At 36.6% G+C, this 18430-nt stretch overlaps 1 protein-coding gene across 1 annotated transcript in view; it reads right to left on the reverse strand.

Moving 5' to 3' along the window:
• Window positions 1-8214: 8214 nt before the first annotated feature.
• Window positions 8215-18430, reverse strand: part of LOC150079585 (translational activator of cytochrome c oxidase 1) — a 75625-nt gene continuing 65409 nt past the window's right edge. Inside the window, exons 4-5 of the mRNA XM_090383128.1 lie at window positions 15243-15429; window positions 8215-8415 (exon numbers count right to left, since the gene is read on the reverse strand). Of these exons, the coding sequence (XP_090239254.1) occupies window positions 8215-8415; window positions 15243-15429 (388 nt within the window). The remainder of the gene's footprint in view (window positions 8416-15242; window positions 15430-18430) is intronic.

An 18430-nucleotide genomic window follows, 5' to 3' on the forward strand; every position in this document is an offset into this window, starting at 1 on the left:
ACTAGGTGGTAAATGACTCATCAACCAGTGTAATACAACCACTTTGCTTATTGGAGGCTTGAAGTGGTGGAACCCTCTCCAGAGCTAAGTTCCAGTCAATCCTTCCCCATCTCTTCCATTATGCAGTAAGATTGATGACTTCAGGTTATGATGAACATCATGGCGAGGTTCAATATTTCTTACATTTTGAGGGTACAGCTCTAAAACTGTGTACCCTTGAAATCTAAGGGTACAGCACTAAAACGGTGTTCGCAGGCCGGTCGCTAGTTAGTACACAGGAATGAACCAATCGGTAACTCTAGAAGGCTTCCGGATCAGCTAGTGTATAATTTTGCTACCTCTACTCTGCCAGATAGTGACTGGAGGGAGTCCAAGTAGTGTATATGCGGGGGGCATTGTTGAAGCTACGTTATGTCAAGGATCTGGGTATATTCTTATCATGTGCGCCATATCCAAAAATTTCATTACTTCATACAGCATGTCTGATCCACTTTTACTTATTATTGAATACACAATGAATTATCAAACTAATAGAGTAAGCTTATCTGCAAAAAGATCTAAACCTCCCAAACACTTCCTAATTCAATCTCAACGATGTCCATTTCCACTTGCAGTCTGCCAAACCCCATGTACTTTTTCTGACAGAGTCTCAGTTATCGGTTGATTCAACTACTGCTCATCTCAGTTGCCCAAACTATACGCTGTATGATTCCTTTCGCCTCAAATGTGGTACTTGTGCATATGTCCGTTCCGATATTCCCCGTCAGAGACTTGGTATTTGGAATCTCCTCTTTTCGATCTTCTCTGGCTTAAAATCTCTCTACCTCATTGTGTCAAATTCATCTGTTGTCTATACTGTTCTCCTAACTCCACTAATCACTTGGAGCTCTTTGACTTCCTCTCTTTGCAACTCGACTTTCTCCAGTCCAACTTTCCTAACAGTGAGGTAATTTTCCTTGTTGATTTAATGTTCACAACTCTAGCTGGCTTCCGTTTTCTAGTCACACCGACCCAGCTGGTCGAGATGCTGAGGCTTTTGCAATTACTGATAACCTTGCACAGATTGTTCATTTAACTACGATACTGGACAATCCTAACCATACAGCCAACACACGTGATCTTTTTCTCACAAACAACCCTTCTAAGTACATGGTTGAAGTGAGTGGTCCTTTAGGCACCTCAGATCACAACTTGGTGATTGTCTCTTCTCCAATGGAAACTTTATCTCATGGCTATGCCCAACCTCGTATTCTTTGGCATTACCAGAATGCAAAATGGGATGACCTGCGAGATTTATTTTCTTCTTTTCCTTGGTCAGATTACTGTTTCAAAACTTCTGATGTCAACATTTGCTCAAATCATATCAGTGAAATTATTCTTGCAGGAATGGAATCCTTTATCCCACACTCCACTTTAAAATCTCATCCTTTATCTAAACCTTGGTTTTCCAATAAATGCGCAAAGGCTGTTCAAGAGAAGAACATTGCATATCGTAATTGGCTTGTTTCTAATTCTTCAGTTTCATTTTCTGCCTACACCAAAGCTCGCAACAATTGTAAAGCAGTTATTAATCAGTCCAAACTAGAGCTTGAACAGGCTAAGAGTAGAAAACTTGTTTCTTGCCCTAATGGTAGCCAAGCATTCTGGTCTTTTGCCAAAGCTATTGGCCACAACTTTTGCCCATCTCTGCTCCGACCTCTATTCAAACTAGATGGTTCTGTTGTCACTTCAGCCAAGGATAAAGCTGACCTGCTAGCATCCCATTTTTTTTCCAACTCACGTATTAATGATCTTGGTAAAACACCTCCCACCATTCCCAACACTCTCCATTCAATGCCTCCTGCTGTCTTCCATCAAAAGGATGTGAGAAGGATTTTGACGAATCTTGATGCTAAGAAAGCTCCAGGTCCCGATGATATTTCTCCACTTGTCCTCCAAACCTGTGCTCCTGAACTTCTGTTCTTTGCCACCTTTTTTCACTTTTTATTCAAAGGTGCTTTTCCTTCTGCTTGGAAATTTGCTCATATCCAGCCAGTTCCTAAAAAGGGTGACAAATCCATACCATCCAATTATCGTCCCATTGCAATTACTTCTACTCTTTCTAAAGTAATGGAGAAATCAATTAACCGCCAACTCTTAAACTACCTAGAAACCTTCCATCTGATTAACGATCGCCAGTATGGATTCCGTCAGTGTCGATCCACTGGTGATATTTTGGCTTTCGCTACCCACTTGTGGACAAATTCAATGGAAAAGTTCGGTGAAACACAAGCAGTTGCTCTTGCCATCTCAAAGGCTTTCAATCATGTTTGGCATAAAGTTTTCCTAAAGAAGCTTCCATCTTATGGTTTGCCAACTGTTTTTTGTAATTGGTTTATCCAGTTTTCTCTCTGATCGCTGATTGAGGGTGATGGTAGATGGCTCTCTGTCTTCTAACTTCTCCACTAATGCTGGTGTCCCCCAAGGTTCAGTTCTTTCCCCCACTCTTTTCCTCTTGTATATTAATGACCTTCTTCCATTGACTGAAAATCCTATCCATAGTTTTGCCGATGATAGCACATTGCATTCCACTTTCCATTTTGAGAAACCTTGTCCTGCTCAATCAGCTTCAACTTCTCGAAAATTTGCTCCTAATTCCTTAAATGCCAATCTCCAGGTAATTCTCCAGTGGGGCAAAGACAACTTTGTTGATTTCAATCTTTGTAAAACTCAGTCTTGTCTTATAGCTTGCAAAAAGGATTCTTCTGCTCCTATGCTTATCTTTGGTGACACTCCGATTTCTAGGCAAAATGAAATATTTCTTTTGGGGATTACCCTGACTTCTAATCTCTCTTGGCACAAGCACATTACAAATATTGCTTCCTCTGCATCTAAAAAACTTGGTTTTCTCTTTCGCTGTCGCCATTACTTTTCTTCCAAACAGCTGCTCACTCTGTATAAATCGCAAATCCGCCCTAACATGGAATATTGTTCCCACATCTGGGGTGGTGCCCCCAAAACCTCTCTCAGGCTTCTTGATTCCATTCAGAAGACAGCAGTTAGGTTAATTAATGATTCATCTCTAACAGAGACTCTCCACTCGGTCTCATAGACATACTGTTTCTGCTGCATGCCTCTTCTACAGATACTTCCATGGGCACTCTTCCTGAATTGGCTTCTATAATTCCCGCTCTCTCTTTCAAAACAGTTCAAACACATGCAGCCACCTGCCAACATTCATTTACTGTCCAACTTCGGACTCGCAGAACCAACTTTTCACCTTCTTCGTTTATTCATTCAACTGCCGTTTTTCCAGAACAACCTTCCTTGTTATGTCATATTTCCTGAAAATCACAGTCTTCAGAAGTTGAACGTTGACATTGGACTTGAACAAGTCCAATGTCAACAAATATCTTCTTTCGTCTTCTCAACCTCCAACTCAAGCACGGTACTAAGTACTATAGGTTCTAATACATCTTGTGTTTGGGGTTTACAAAAAAAAAAAAAAATTCAGAGGCTGTTTGTCCTACTGATGATGATTTTGAAGAAACAGCGCAAAAATAGTATGAAGAGTGTGATAGTGATGCTAGTGAAATAGGGATGCCGGTAATGATTTTGCAATTGAAAGTGAGCATGATACAGCATCCAAAATATTGGATGATAATGAGAGCAACAGCGAAAATCCTGATCCAGATAATCAAGAAAATGAAAATGAAATATCAAATAAAAATTATATAGGCAAAAGCCGTTTAAAATAGTCGGCACTATTTTAAACTGCTTTTAAAATAGTCGTTTAAAATAGTGCAAATAAGTTGCACCTACATGTGGTAGAACACAAAACATAACATAGTTTTACAACTTCCTGGTCTGAAAGGACATGCTCATTTTCTTGGTAATCAATCAAACCCTTTAGCAGTGTGGAATTTACTATTTAGTACGGACATGTTTGAACATGTTTTTTGTTGGACAAGTGTGAAAATTCATGGTTACCACAAAAATAGAAATGCCAAAACAGAAGTGAAATTGTTGACAAGGATTTGACAGAAATCGCAGCATTCTTGGGTATGCTGATTTATATGCTGTGTTCAACTCAAATTGTGAATGTATCCATACTATTTTTGCAAGAGATGGCACCGAAAGAGACATTTTCTGGTGCATAATGAGTAAAGACAGATTTGCAGTACCTTTGGCATGCCTTTGTATTGATAATCCTGATTTCATTTCGGCTTCAATTTCAGAACTTTTTGAGAAATTTATTATAAACTGCCAAAGTGTATACACAATTGGAAGTTCAGCATGTATTGCTGAAATGTTGGTTGGTTTTTGGGGAAGGTGTAATTTCGAATGTTTTTGCCAAACAAACCCGATAAATATGGCAATCAAATTGATGTTTCTCACAGATGCCAGAAATGGTTATTTGTACAATAACTACATATATAGTGGCAAAGACTCTGATGGGAAAGGGCTAACAGAAGAGGAAAGAGAGCTGCCAAAACCAACCCAATTTGTTATAAGACTTTCATGTCCATTGTTCAAAACAAACCGAAATGTCATTGCAGACAATTGGTTTTCTTCAGTTGAATTAGTGCAACTTCTAAAGAGCAATGGTTTGACTGCTGTGGGAACAACCATGAAAAAAATAAAAGGGAAATTACCCCCAATTTCCTACCAAACAGAAAAAGAGAAGTTGGAACCACACTTTATGGTTTTACAAAAGATATTACTTTGTTATCATACACTGGTAAAAAAGGAGAGGCCAGTATTCTCATCTCATCGATGCACCACAGTAGAGAGACTGATCCAGCTATGAATAAACCAGAAATATCTTTTTACAATCGAAAAAAAAAAAAGGTGGTGCAGACTCACTAGATGAAAAATGTTCTAATAGCACTACAAGTTGTCACACAGAAAGATGGCAGGTGTCAATACTTTTCAGAATTTTAGATGTTGCTTGCACTAATGCAGTGGTGTCAACCTATGACCTGTATCTGGCCCACGCATGGAAGGGGAACTAAAACAGCATTTTAGAGAGTCGTGCCACTGTGTGTACAGGCATGCAAGCGGCGAGCTCGACTGTATCCAACGTGTACATGTAGTCCAGTGCAGTCATATATATGCTAAATATAGTTATGTACATATCAATCTTTTCACATTGTGAAATTCTACTATTTTGATATAACTTATTCATCGGATTGGATTATTGTTAGTTTGCATTGAATTAAAAAATCATCCTTAAAAATGTTCCAAAAGAGGAAAGTCAATTTGGAGTATCGTGTTTTTAATCAAAGGTGGATTGAAGACTATTTCTTCATTGAACACGATGAAAAAGCAGTGTGTTTGGTGTGTAAGGAGACTGTCAGTTTATAAAAAATATAATTTAAAACGACACTATGATTCCAAGCATAACTGTTATATAAAGGAGCACTGCGAAAAGAAAAGTGTTCAAAGTTACAAAACAAATTAAGAAAACAACAAAACACGCTGAAAAGGTATCAGTCAAGAAATGTATCTGCTATAAGTGACAGGTTATCAAGCTGCACATTTGATCACTTTTGAAAGTAAACCGGTCAGTGGTGGTGAATTTGTTAAAAATTACCCCAGGGGCTCACACATCTGGTGAGTATGGGCTTGGCAAACCCAGAATCCTGAGCTGGATATCATCATTCTTCTTTCTTGGTGATTCCCTTCTATTTCTCTCTCAGGGTAACACAGGATTTTTTTTTTTGGCTGGTGCAGCATAACCCTCCTTATGGCTTAGTAATAATAATAATAATAAAAAGTTGTGGAAGAAATTTGTCCGGAGAAACGAACAATTATACAAGACAGTTTGTCTCAACTAGTTTGATTAAATATTAAAAACCTGGTAGGAGTCAATTGACAGTGCAAAAAATATGACTGGTAAAAATATTGGACTTATGGGTGGAATAACCAAGAAAGTGATAGATATAGGAGCTGAACCTCTGATTGGAATTCACTGCATTGTGCATCAAGAAGCTCTCTGTGGGAAAGTATTGCATCTCCAACACATTATGAATGTAATTATTTCAACTGTAAATTTTATAAGATCACATGGCCTTAATCACTGCATGTTTCAGAAATTGAAGTGGAATACGAAGATGTAATTTTACATAGTGCAGTGGGATGGCTTAGTCGTGGCAAAGTGTTATATTCTTTCTTTCTGGAAACCAATAAAACAACTCTCAAACATGGAGTGGCTGGTTGATCTTGCAATTCTTACAGATATTTCTAGTCATTTAAATGCTCTTAATTTGGAACTACAAGGGAAAGGAAAGTTGGTCTTTGATTTGTATGGTGACATCAAATCATTTCAGAATAAAGCTGTTATTATTTAAATCCAAATTAAGCAAGACAATTTAGTTCACTTTGAGTGTTGTATCGAGCTAAAAGAGAAACATGCATTTTCAATGAATCGTGATGCAATTACTTTTTGAAGAGTTTGGAAGTCAATTTGCTGATATAGGAGCCCATGAAAAAGACATCAGTTTGTTTGAGAATCCATTTATTTCTATGGCTGAAAACTAAAATCCCAGCTTGCAACTTGAAATAACTGACCTTCAAGCCAAAACATGGTTCAAAAAATACGTATATGGACTGCAAAAATAAGTTACTTGAATTCTACAAGGCCCTGCCATCTGAAGATTTTACACTAATAAACGAAAATGCCACGAAAATGGCCACTTTGTTCCAATCAACGTATGTTTGCAAGTAAATTTTTTTCATGCATGAAATCAAATAAATATTTAAAAAGAAATAGAATAACAGACGAGCATCTTCGTTCCATATTGAGAACTGGCATCACAAATTTTCAATAAAATTTTGAACAATTATCTAAAAATATCCAGCCTCAGTCATCTCATTAAATATTAAGTTTAGTTCAGTAAATGTTATTGTGTATCGTACTTAATAAAATTTTTGAATATTTTCAGTTTTAGGTGTATCATTATATTTATTTATTCACCTTAATACTGAAAATCAGTAATCCTTTTCAGCTTGTAAATTTTGTCAAGTGAGCATTTATAAGAAAAAGTAAAGTATTATTTAAAAAAACAAAAGTCATATTTTTATAATTTTAATGAAATTAAAAAATAAATCACTGACATAGACTTGTTACACATAAAAGTGTTGGGAGTTTAATTTTTTTAAGTACAACCTGAAAAAAAAAAAGGTAACATGAAAAGAGAAACTTCCTTTTACAAGTAACACTAATTTTTCTCAAATCACTCAGTGCAGCCCATGAAATAAATCTATCTTTGAATATGGCCCCTGCACGGGAAAAGGTTGGGCACCACTGCACTAAATGTATACATAATCCATAATAGGCCATAATCTTATACAGACAATCCCCGAATACCACAAAAATCAAATTTTTTGAAACAACTTGCAAAGCAAATGGTTGAACCACATATGAGAAGAAGGGAAGCAAATCCACATGTGCCTAGAGAAATAAAATTTTGCATATGCCGCATTCTAGGTACTGAAGATATGGCTGTTTTAGATCTGGTTGATAAAGACATTCTGGAAAAACGTAAAATCTGTTCAATTTGTCCAAAAAAGAAGAATGACAAAATACCTCTGTAATTCATGTAAGAAGCCTATATGTTTTCAATGTGCAAAAAGACTGTGCCTCCGATGTATAGAAAATGTCTAAATAAGTGTATATTTAGTCTCTGTAATTATATTGTTAGTTTGTTGTTTATTTAGTGTTTTTTATATATAATGCTTACTTAGTCTTTATTCAACATATTTAAAAAACTTAATCCTTATAATTGTTTGTTTAGTTTTTTTCCCTGCAAAATACAGTAGACATGCATTTCTTACGTATTTTTGTACCTCTAAATAATATTTTTTCCCCCTCAAAAATAGTGTATTATTTTCATACTTTTTGTGGATTTATATTTATCATAAATAAGTATATTATAAGTGTCCAAAATATAATTTGAATTTAAAATAAAAACACGTATGAAAAAATAATTTTGTTCCAAGGTAGTCTCACAGATGACATGTCAGTATGTATGTCAGCACTTAAGGGTTAAAAATGAAAGCAGGGAGACATTTCATAACTCTAATCATTAAAACTAAAATTACTAAGACTATTATTAGTTTTTTCAAAAATTAGGCAAATATTATAGTTACAAAACATTCAAGGCATTTTTGAGAGCAGATTTTACTAACATGAGCAATATTAAAATTAAATTTAGTTACACTCTTTTAACATTACTGTATATTATCATGCACTTTTAGTACTTCTGGGATCTCCTCTATTAATTCACAAAGTTTTGAAGCGATCCCCATATCTTCATCATTTAGTTCAACTGTTACTTTTGCAATGTATGAAATAAAGGCATCTTCTATTACACATGGCGAATTTTCAAGGTGTTTCTTCACCTGGAGGAAATCATGCTGATCACAGTAGAACTAGATATTTAAAAAAATATTAAAATAAATATAGAACTGGGACATATTTCAATACAGTAGTTGGAATCAATTAAAAATTGTACAAACACAATAAAAATCTGAATTTTAAATATATCATTAAACAAATTTATTTATACACCTTGCACTAACTACAAGAAAAAGCATGGTAGTACTTGTGCCTGTAGGAAATATATGTGCCTGTACTGAAAGCAAAAGAGAAAATCCAGTTTTTTGATGCATAGGAAACAACATCTGAGATATGCTTATGTCAAGAGAGATCATTTGACCGTTGGTGTTTGTGGCAAGCAGACATGCCTTGTGAAGCTCTTCATAGCAATAGCAAAGAAGTAAGAGGAGATTAGAGCAGGATTTCAGTGGTTATTTAGTTTATTGTAAAGTTTATTTTGATAAGTTTTTTTCCCCTGTAATAGTTTGATTTTTTAAAAATTTCTTTTATTAATATTTAGTAAATTTTACAATGGCTGTTACAAGATCTGCCTTGAACACTTCATTGGAGGTTGCCATGACTCATATGGAAATAGCCGATGACGATTTCCGGGCGATTCATGATTTTATCCCTTGCAGAACCTGTGGCATGTATTCCAAGGTCGACCTAGTGGATAATCATAGCTCACCGGGAGATTCTTTTCTTTGTCACCATTGTAAGAAGTGTAGCAATCTTAAGTTAAAATTTGGTGCACTGCTAGAACACTTTGAGTCACTGAAAAAAATGGGTGCTAAGTATAATGAGTGGGAGCAATCTACAGGCCAGGTGATTGTGACAATTATGATGAGAGCCTCTACATGCAAATGGAATGGGCAAGTAATCGTGAATGTCTTATTATGGGTGATTTTAATTTGCCTCTAATTGATTGGAGCAAATGGGAAGGAAACTCCACATGGAGGGCAAAATTTTTAAATCAACTAGATTATTATTATTTGTATCAACATGTCATGGAAAGTACTAGGGAAAAGAATATTCTAGACCTCATCATCACTCATGAACCACATGACATAATAGGGCTGACAGTACAGGAACCAGTAAGCAGGAAGTGATCACAGAGTTCTACAGTGGACGATGAAAAGAGAGGTAGCAGTAGTTAAAGGCAAAGGAATGGGTTATAATTTCAAGAAAGGAAATTACACCAGCTTAAGATGCTACATGGCCTCTATTAACTGGGGTAGGTATCTCACAGTGAGCAAATACAACTGAATTATGGTATACCTTAAAAACATTAAGCACAGAAGCCTTGAATACTTGTATACTATTAAAAAAATACTCCATGAGGAAGATTCCAAGTTGGATGAATAAGGAAGTTGCCAGATTACTTGAGCAGAAAAAGATGGCAGGGAAAAGTTGAAAAGCAATAAATGTACTGAAGCCTATAACAGCTACAAATCTGAAATAGTGGCACAGAAAAGTTAGGCTGGCAAAGGCAGATTATGAGAAATCACTGGCAAGGAGAGCAAAGAGTGGGGATAAGGAATTCTTCACACATATAAATGGAAAGAAGAGAAGGACAAACCAGATGAAACCCTTACGTAATGGGCTTCGGACAGTATTAGATACCCCAGCTGAATTACAGATGAACTCAACAGTTACTTTGCATCGATATATACAGAAAAAAAACCCTTTGATATTATGCGAGTGAAGTTGAAAAACATGTAATTAATAATTGTGAAATTTAACATGTTTATTTAAAGAAAAAACTTTCAAGCCTTCAGGCCAGTAAGGCTCCTCGGGTTGACGACACATACCCCATAACCTTAAGGGAGCCGGCAAGTGAATGCATTGAACCATTGAGGCTAATTATGAGAGCATCACTGGACTCAGGAGTGATTCCACTGGTTTGGAAAAGTGCCTCCAATACATAAGGGCGATTCTAAGGGTGAAGTGAGAAATTACCGTCCAGTCAGTCTAACTTCAATAGTAGGGAATATCATGGAGACAATGATGAAGGGTGGAATTCAGGATCATTTAGATAGAAATGGAATTCTAAAGGATACTCAGCATGGTTTTGTAAACAGAAAATCATGTTTAACTAATCTGGTTAGCTATTTTGACAGGGTCACTCAAGAGCTGGACTTAGGGAATAATTTCAACATTTTTTTTTTGGATTTCAGCAAAGCATTTCATTCGGTCCCACATGAGCGGTTACTTTATAAGCTGGAACATGTTGGAATCACAGGAAAACTCCTTAGATGGATAGCTGGATGGCTTCAGGGCAGGAAGCAGAGGATTGTGATAAATGAATATTCCTCAGATTGGATGGATGTAAGAAGTGGGGTTCCCCAAGGATCAATATGAGAACCACTGCTAATTTTTATTTTCATAAATGACATCGATGAAGGGATAGAGGGCGCGATGTCTAAATTTGCAGATGATGCAAATCATCTGCAAATTTGCAAAGTCGTACACCCGGGAAACAGTAACCCCAAAATAACTTATACACTTGGTGGAGTTGAACCAAAGTCAGTAGGGGAAGAAAGGGACATGAAGTTCTCTGAGCATTGCACAGGTTGCAAGGAAGGCCCATGGTGTCCTATTGATGATTTATCAAACAATTACTAGTAGAGATAAGAATGTCATAATCCCATTATATAAGACTATTGTTAGACCACACTTGGAATACTGTGTTCAAGTATGGACACCATACCTAAGGAAAGACATTGTGCTTCTTGAAAGGATCCAAAGATGGGTAACTCACCTGGTGAGATTGGCAAAAGGGCATCGAGCTGCGACAACTTCTAGAGTGGTTCTCAATTGGATCGGCCTGGATGGAATGTCGGAGTTAACAAGAATAGCTACTCCGCCACGAGCAGGAGAATTTGAACTCCTATCTCGTCTGTACATCACATAATTTGAAAATTTTGGTGAAATTTGGGGAGACAAGAAAGTTTCCTGTAGGCATACACCTATGGGATTGAATTGAGCTAGTAAATCCCTTAAGTCATCAGAATGACTACTTAGTCCTCTGCAGTTCCATTGTATGATGTTATACATTATTTAGATTTAGCTGAGGATGATTCGTCTGACTGTTTTTTGTTCGTGGGACATTTCTTCCGGTCTTTTTTTGGGAATGTGGGGCGTCCAATATCCATGGTGTCATCTGCATGGAGTTCTAGAATGGGCTCCTCGTTACTTAGCAGCTCATCTACATCCATATTATTGGTAGGCGATTCCATTTTTTTTGAGACTGAGTGAGATTTTAATTGTTCTTTTTCAACTGAGACTAATGGGGTATGAGTAGGAATACTGATTGGAGTATTTGTGGCTTCGCTAGTTTTTTTCGGAGGATTATCTTTTTTAGAGGTTGAAAGTGTAACTTTAAGCCAATTCGCTAGAGAGGTATTAGGCGGAACTGATACATCCGTTTGAGCTGCAGTAGAAACAAAGTTTCTAGTTCGAGCGGCATAAGAACGACCACTAGGCATGGTCAACATAACTTGTCTACGTGCCTCAGGAAACGTGACTTTATTTTCAATTTTGTATTTTTGTATTTTCTTTCCTGTTATCCATAGCTCACAAGTTTTGGAAAAGGCTGGATGGCTTCCTTTGCAATTTGGACAAACAGGAGTTTTGACTGAACAATCCGCTTGGGTGTGATCTTTAGAGCCACAGATGGGACATGTGGCTTCCCCGCGACAAGCCTGCTGGGAATGGCCGTATTTCTGACATTTAAAGCAACGAACAGGATTCGGGATGTATGGTCGAATCCGGCAGTTTAAATAACCAGCTTTAATAGAGGATGGTAAGTCTGGAGTGCTAAATGTCAGAATGATGGATCTTGTTGGAGTAAGATTTCCATCTTTTTTCGTCATGATCCGTTTTACATTTACTACTTTCTGACTGCTGAGTTCTTGGAGTAGTTCTTCTTCGGAGACTGTAATTAGGTCCCACTCGCTGATGACACCTTTTGATGAATTTAGAGTTTTGTGGGGAGTAATTTCTACTGTCAACCCACCAAATGTTGTTGTTTTTAACAGCCGCTCAGAATGTTTAGAGGTGGCTGTTTCAATCAGAAGGTCTCCGGATTGCAGTCTTTTAACCATTTTTGGTGATCCAGCAATTGACTCCAAGATTTTCTGAATTAAGAATGGTGACAACTTACCCACAGGTTGGGCAGATAGGGAATGGATCACCAGGAAGTTTGGGCAATCGTCATGACATTCTGCTTCTCTTCGCAGTCTTTTAGGTTGACTTGAGTCATGGTCAGGTTTAGAATCTTCCGCTCTTGAGCTCAAAGGCTCTAAGTTTGGATAATGATTTTTATCCATGATCACTCCTTTTTGCCCTGGGGGTTTGCCTTTACCACCCAGGTTACCGGCCCCGCCACGGGGAGGCAGGAGCAGTGCTGCTTGGTGGCCAAGCGTAGAGTTAGTAAGTTAGTACGGCTAGCTAAATTAAAGAAAAAGGTACTTGCCTTCTTCTGGGCTCTCTTCTTAGTGTTTTTAAGTAAGTAGAGCTACTTAACAGAAAATTTTAATTCTAAGAGAAAAATAAGGAAAACTCTGTCACTTGGAGGAAAATCGCTTTATACACATGCAAGAATCGCTTGGCCACGGAAACGCTTGGCACCCGGGGCCCTGAGGGGTGGGATGGACCTCTCCCCGCCCTCTCAGATCCAATTGCTTTGTTGGCAATTGACATCCATTTTTTTTTTTTTTTTTAATGCTTACCTATGCATTATTGTTAATTCTACGTGTCTTGTTATTTGAAACAAGTTTTGTTTTTCGCAGCTTGTGGTAGCAGCTTTGCACTTGCTGGTTATGTACATATGTTTATAGATTAGATTACTTGTGCAGAGACATTTTCTCTGCATATTAATTAATTATTGTTTAATACTTAACTTATTATTTTGATCTGTTATACTTAGATTTAAATTTAGAATTGCTTTTGATTCGGTTAACTAATTTATTTGTACAGTATTTATTGGTTTTGCCTTTGGCATATCTTTGCCTTGGGTGAGTTCTGTTTGTCTCTTTGTGTTTTGTATATATGTTTCTACATTTCTTCTGGTTGACTATTTCTATTAATTTCTTGGTTGACTAATTTTTCAGCCAAGATTTTAATTACTTATTTTGTAAATATTGTATATTTTACTCTCTGCTTATGCAGTGTAATTTGTTAATATGTTTACTGCTATGTTTCATATTGGTGACATAAGTATTTATTATTTATCTTAATTTATTCTTTTAAGTGGCTATCTAATAGCCACTTGTACATTACCTTTGTTCTTTCCTTGAGACTTTTCTTTTTCCCCTTGTCGGTGCAAGTTGGGCTTCCTTCCTGGCTAGGGGAATCTTTCTTTCAAATGTACAAGCCTTCAGGCTTCAAAATTTTACCTCTTCAAGCTCTCTCGCTTGTTAGATTTTCCAACTAGTGTTTTCCTCTTTCCTGTTTCTTCTTTTTCCTGAGAGAGTGTTTTGCTCTCATTTCTTCTTCTACTTTCTTTTCTCCTACTTTATCCTCCCTATTCATTATTTACTATAACCGGGATTCCACTTGTTGGAATCCCACTAAGTGTAATTTAGATAGTTCCTGGAGCGCCTCCACGTGGCTAGGGACGGGAGTCGGGACGCAGGTAGCTTGCTCCCTGCCTCCCGGCTGCTAAGACTCCAGGGCCGGCAAACAACAACCATCACAACACACATATATACTTACACACACACACACTTGCCGGCTATAAATAACCTACAGATGCTACAGCGGTATATAGGGGTAACCGTGGAGGCCGCAATCAATACAAGAATACCTTGTCCCCTTGTCTAAGTTCAAACTCACAGAACCAACTCTGCTTCTTCCTCATTTATTCATTCAGTTTCCATTTTCTGGAACAACCTTCCTTCTAATGTATTTCCTGAAAATTACAATCAACAGACGTTCAAGTCTAATGTCAACAAGTATCATCTTTCAACTTTTCAACATTCAAACCCATGCACGGTACTAAGTACTATAGATTCTTAAAAAAAAAAGAAAGAAAAAAAAGTACCTGTACATAACAATGGTCCTTGAGAATCAAAAAAATTTAGTATGGAAAATATTTATTTAACATGATATATTGTAAGATAGTAAACTAATTATAAGGAATTGTGAGAGATGTGGTTTCTTTCTTTGGCAATTCTTTACTTTTTATTTAATTTTATTTTAAATTATTGTTTATTATTAGTTATATTTTGTAGTTTACAATAATCTACCTATGTAAATCTAAGCAGATGCCAATAAAAAAAATTTTTGTGAGAACCCCCAGGGGTTTGCATACCACCGGTTGGGAACTGCTGATGTATAGGATATAGTTGTATAATGTATAGGAAGGAAGGAAGGAAGATTATTTCAAAGAACAGAAGTAGAAGAGATAAACATGGAAAGGTTAGTTCTGTGAGTTTGGAGTTGGAGAGTGAATGGATGTTGTTTAGTCGAGGCACAAGTTCAGATTAGTTTGGAAGAGAACAGCGAAATTACTGATGCCAATTCGGGAGGACAGTGCCCAAGGAAATATTTACAGAAATGGCACATAACAGGTGAACATATTTAGTATATATCAATTTACTATTAAGTTAAAAGAACATTTCATTACTTAGAATCTGCAATTACTTTTAATAAATCACTTTTTCTCTGTCTTTAAAAAAATTTACAAATTTTTATAAATAGGACATTAAAAAACAGTGGCAGTGGACCATATGTAGCAAATAATATATAAATTTATAAATAAAATATCTTATTAACTTTTACTAATTTAAGTAAAAATTTAAGCATTAAGGAAAAAAAAAACATTCAAGACAAACAAATCTCAAAATACATTTAGAAAAATTAAGTTGCTATTTACCTCAAAAATTTTTCCTTCTTCAGTTTCTACTTCTTGAACATCTTCTGCACCAGCCTCAATAGCAACTTCTGTGGCTTTATCAACACTAAGTAGTGCTCCATCATGGGTACCAGTTATCTTAAAAATCCCTTTTTTATCAAAGAAGAGACGACTTCGCCCTTCTTCTTTGATTCCAATACCGTAATTCCTACAGAAAACGTTTCTCTTAATTAAATGAAATGTGTGTGCATGTGAGAGAGAGACATCTATTATATCAATACTTTTATAATACTTTTGGATTCTGAAAGCTCCCTTGCTATAATCCCAGACTCTGAAATCTATCCATGCAGACGACAAAATAAAAATCTGAATTACTAAAATTCTCTTTGGCAAATCCGAGAAAATCATTTTTTATTATATAAGTTACGTCTTGAAAATGGCAACATGCTTGTTCTTTCAAAGTTTGGGATAGAGAAAGTAAGCTGTTCATGCCAGTGATGGGTGAATAATCAAATTCAATTAACTCGACACAATTACAAAAAAAAAAAAAAAAAAAAGAAAAATGTAATGAGTTGCCTATCAGCAGAATATACAAAATCAACATAGTTGGCTTTGATCTCATAAGCTATGATACTATTATCACAACTTGCCTTGATCTTGCACTACAAAATCTTTTGCTCATTACTAGGAAATATTTGATCAATAGTGCATAATTTGAAAATACGGAGATATAATATTGGTCTGCTGACGAGGCTACTAGGAGACGGTCGTGTTCAAAGCCGCTAAGTGGATTTTTCTTATTTATTGATTTGAAACTATTGTTTTTCTAAAACTTTTGATTTAAATTTAGTAGTATAACATTATTTTGTGATTTTCTGATTACTTTGGTGTATTTATTCTTTACTCGGCCTTGTAATTGCATAAAAGTATCGGTAAGGGTATCCAAGTGTTTGCAACTCCGCTGAACGAGAAGTTCTTTAGCCATATTTAGCCGCTTGATTGAATATTTTTTACATCTAATTATTTCTGTAAGTAGCTTATAGACCTAGTAAGGATCATTAGTTTATTCTGAATTGAGACAGCGAGATTTGAAAGTTAATTAATACTTAAGTGTCCGTAGATATAAAGTTCGTAAGTTGCCGCCTTTGTGATACGATAGTTATATACCGTACTAGATAGTGTTAGTTTAACTTCGTTAGCAGTTAAATTGTACTTTTAAATAAATACATATAACGACTTAGATTACAAACGTAACATAATTAATTATATTTAACATAATTAATAACATAACAATTAATTATAATTAATTAATAAATTAATAGAATCATGACTCAGACCAGAGCAGCAAAGCAAAAGGCTCAAGCTAATGGAAGTGCTGTGGCTCAGAGCAGAACTGAGGGGGGCAGTTGTCCTCTGACTCACAGTCTTATAAAATGCACTGTTTGCTTGATGTTTGCAGAGCAATAGGGTACGGGACATGGGGGATGTCTTTGTGTGTGCGCGATGCAAGGAGTGTATCGATATCAGGCAACAACTCAGCGTTCTTCTGGGCCTATATGAGAGCTTGAAGGACAGGGTGGATGCCCTCGAAGAAACTAAATTGAGGGGCCCATCAAGCTCTCAGCTGCCCACTTCAACGCCAGAGTTTGCACTTGGGCATCACGTGACACAGAGGCAACCCCCAAGGCAGAATGCGCTGGTCCCGAAGGAACTAGTAGTTGTTGGTGACTCTATTGTCAGGGAAACGGGGAACATGCTTTGTAAAAAGGATAGGTTGAACAGGACCAGGGTATGTCTCTGCCACTGGCAAAGGTTGATGACGTTGTAGAGCGAATATCATCTTTTAAGGGCACAAAAGGTGATATAGTTGTACACGTTGGCATTACTGATATTAAGAGTAGGAGACCGGCAGAATTACTTAACAAGTACAGGTCACTGTTGAACAAAAGCCGAGAATTAGGCTTGAATTTGAAAGTGTCTGCAATTCTGCCCAAAAACGATAGGAGGGAGTATATGATGAGAGCCTTGTCGATCAATTCGGCCCTGGAAAGATTGTGCAAGGCTCAAGGGGTAGAATTTTTTTCAGCCTGGACTGTACTTGTTAACAGGAGAGATTGCTTCTACAGGGATGGGATACACTTAAATAGAAAGGGTGCAAGAATATTTGCTGATGCTATCGAGGCAGTGTTAGGTGGGTCGGAAAACTGCTAGCTTGGGGGGAGACAAAGACCAATAGATTGACAGTAGCCACTGGCAGAGGTGATATGCAAGTTGATATGCAACCAAGTTACAAAGGAGGTTAGGCAGGCGAAGGCAGATTACGAGAAATCCTTGGCAAGGGATGCAAAGAAAAACAGCAAAGAGTGCTTTACTTATGTAAACTCTAGAAGGAAGGGGATGAATCAGATTGGTCCACTTGATATTGATGGGTCAACTGTAGCTACCTGCTCAGGTAGCTAACAAACTAAATGAATTGCATTAGCATTAGTAGAGGCATTTGATGCAAAGCAAGCAAGCTTATGCAACATCAGCCAAAAAAAAAAAAAACCCACTTCCACTTCACCCCTCTGTCCGTTCAAAATACCTGTCCAGCTGAGCCTTAAACTTATTTAGGCTATCAACCTCCACCACAAGGGATGGAAGTCTGTTCCACCAACCAACCACCCGCTGGCTAAAGGCAAATTTCCGCATACCAAATTTAATTTAAAAAAATTGGATCAGTAAAAATCGGACAATTATTATTTCTTTGTCTGTTGATCTCTACGTGATAATTTGACTTCCAGTCAATGGACTTTGCTCTTTCAGAATGTTTGCTTTTTTTTTTTTTTTTTTTTTTTTTTCCTGTTCAAATCACATAGACTATCCATATCTTGTACGTACTATGGAAAATATGTTGTAGCTGAAGCAGTTGATATTATGTTTGTTGTCATGTACTGTTTCGAAGAATAAATAGAGAATTTGGCAAATGCACAGAAATGAAATGCTTTCTCAGTTTGTATGTAAAAGTTGCTTTTTGCAAAAATCTTTTTTTTTTTTTTTTTTTATTATATATAATGCACTGTGTATATTAACTAACTTGATTTTTTTTGGCTGACTTTGTTTCCTCACATCATTTGCTACTACTAACTTCACACACTAAGGCATAGGTTGATTATTGTCTGTATTTATATTAACATTAACATTAGTAGAGGCATTTCATGCAAGAAAGC

Source organism: Mastigoproctus giganteus, chromosome 10 (genome assembly GCF_048544385.1).
Source record: "Mastigoproctus giganteus isolate SK-2022 chromosome 10, ASM4854438v1, whole genome shotgun sequence".
NCBI classification, from domain to species: domain Eukaryota; kingdom Metazoa; phylum Arthropoda; class Arachnida; order Uropygi; family Thelyphonidae; genus Mastigoproctus; species Mastigoproctus giganteus.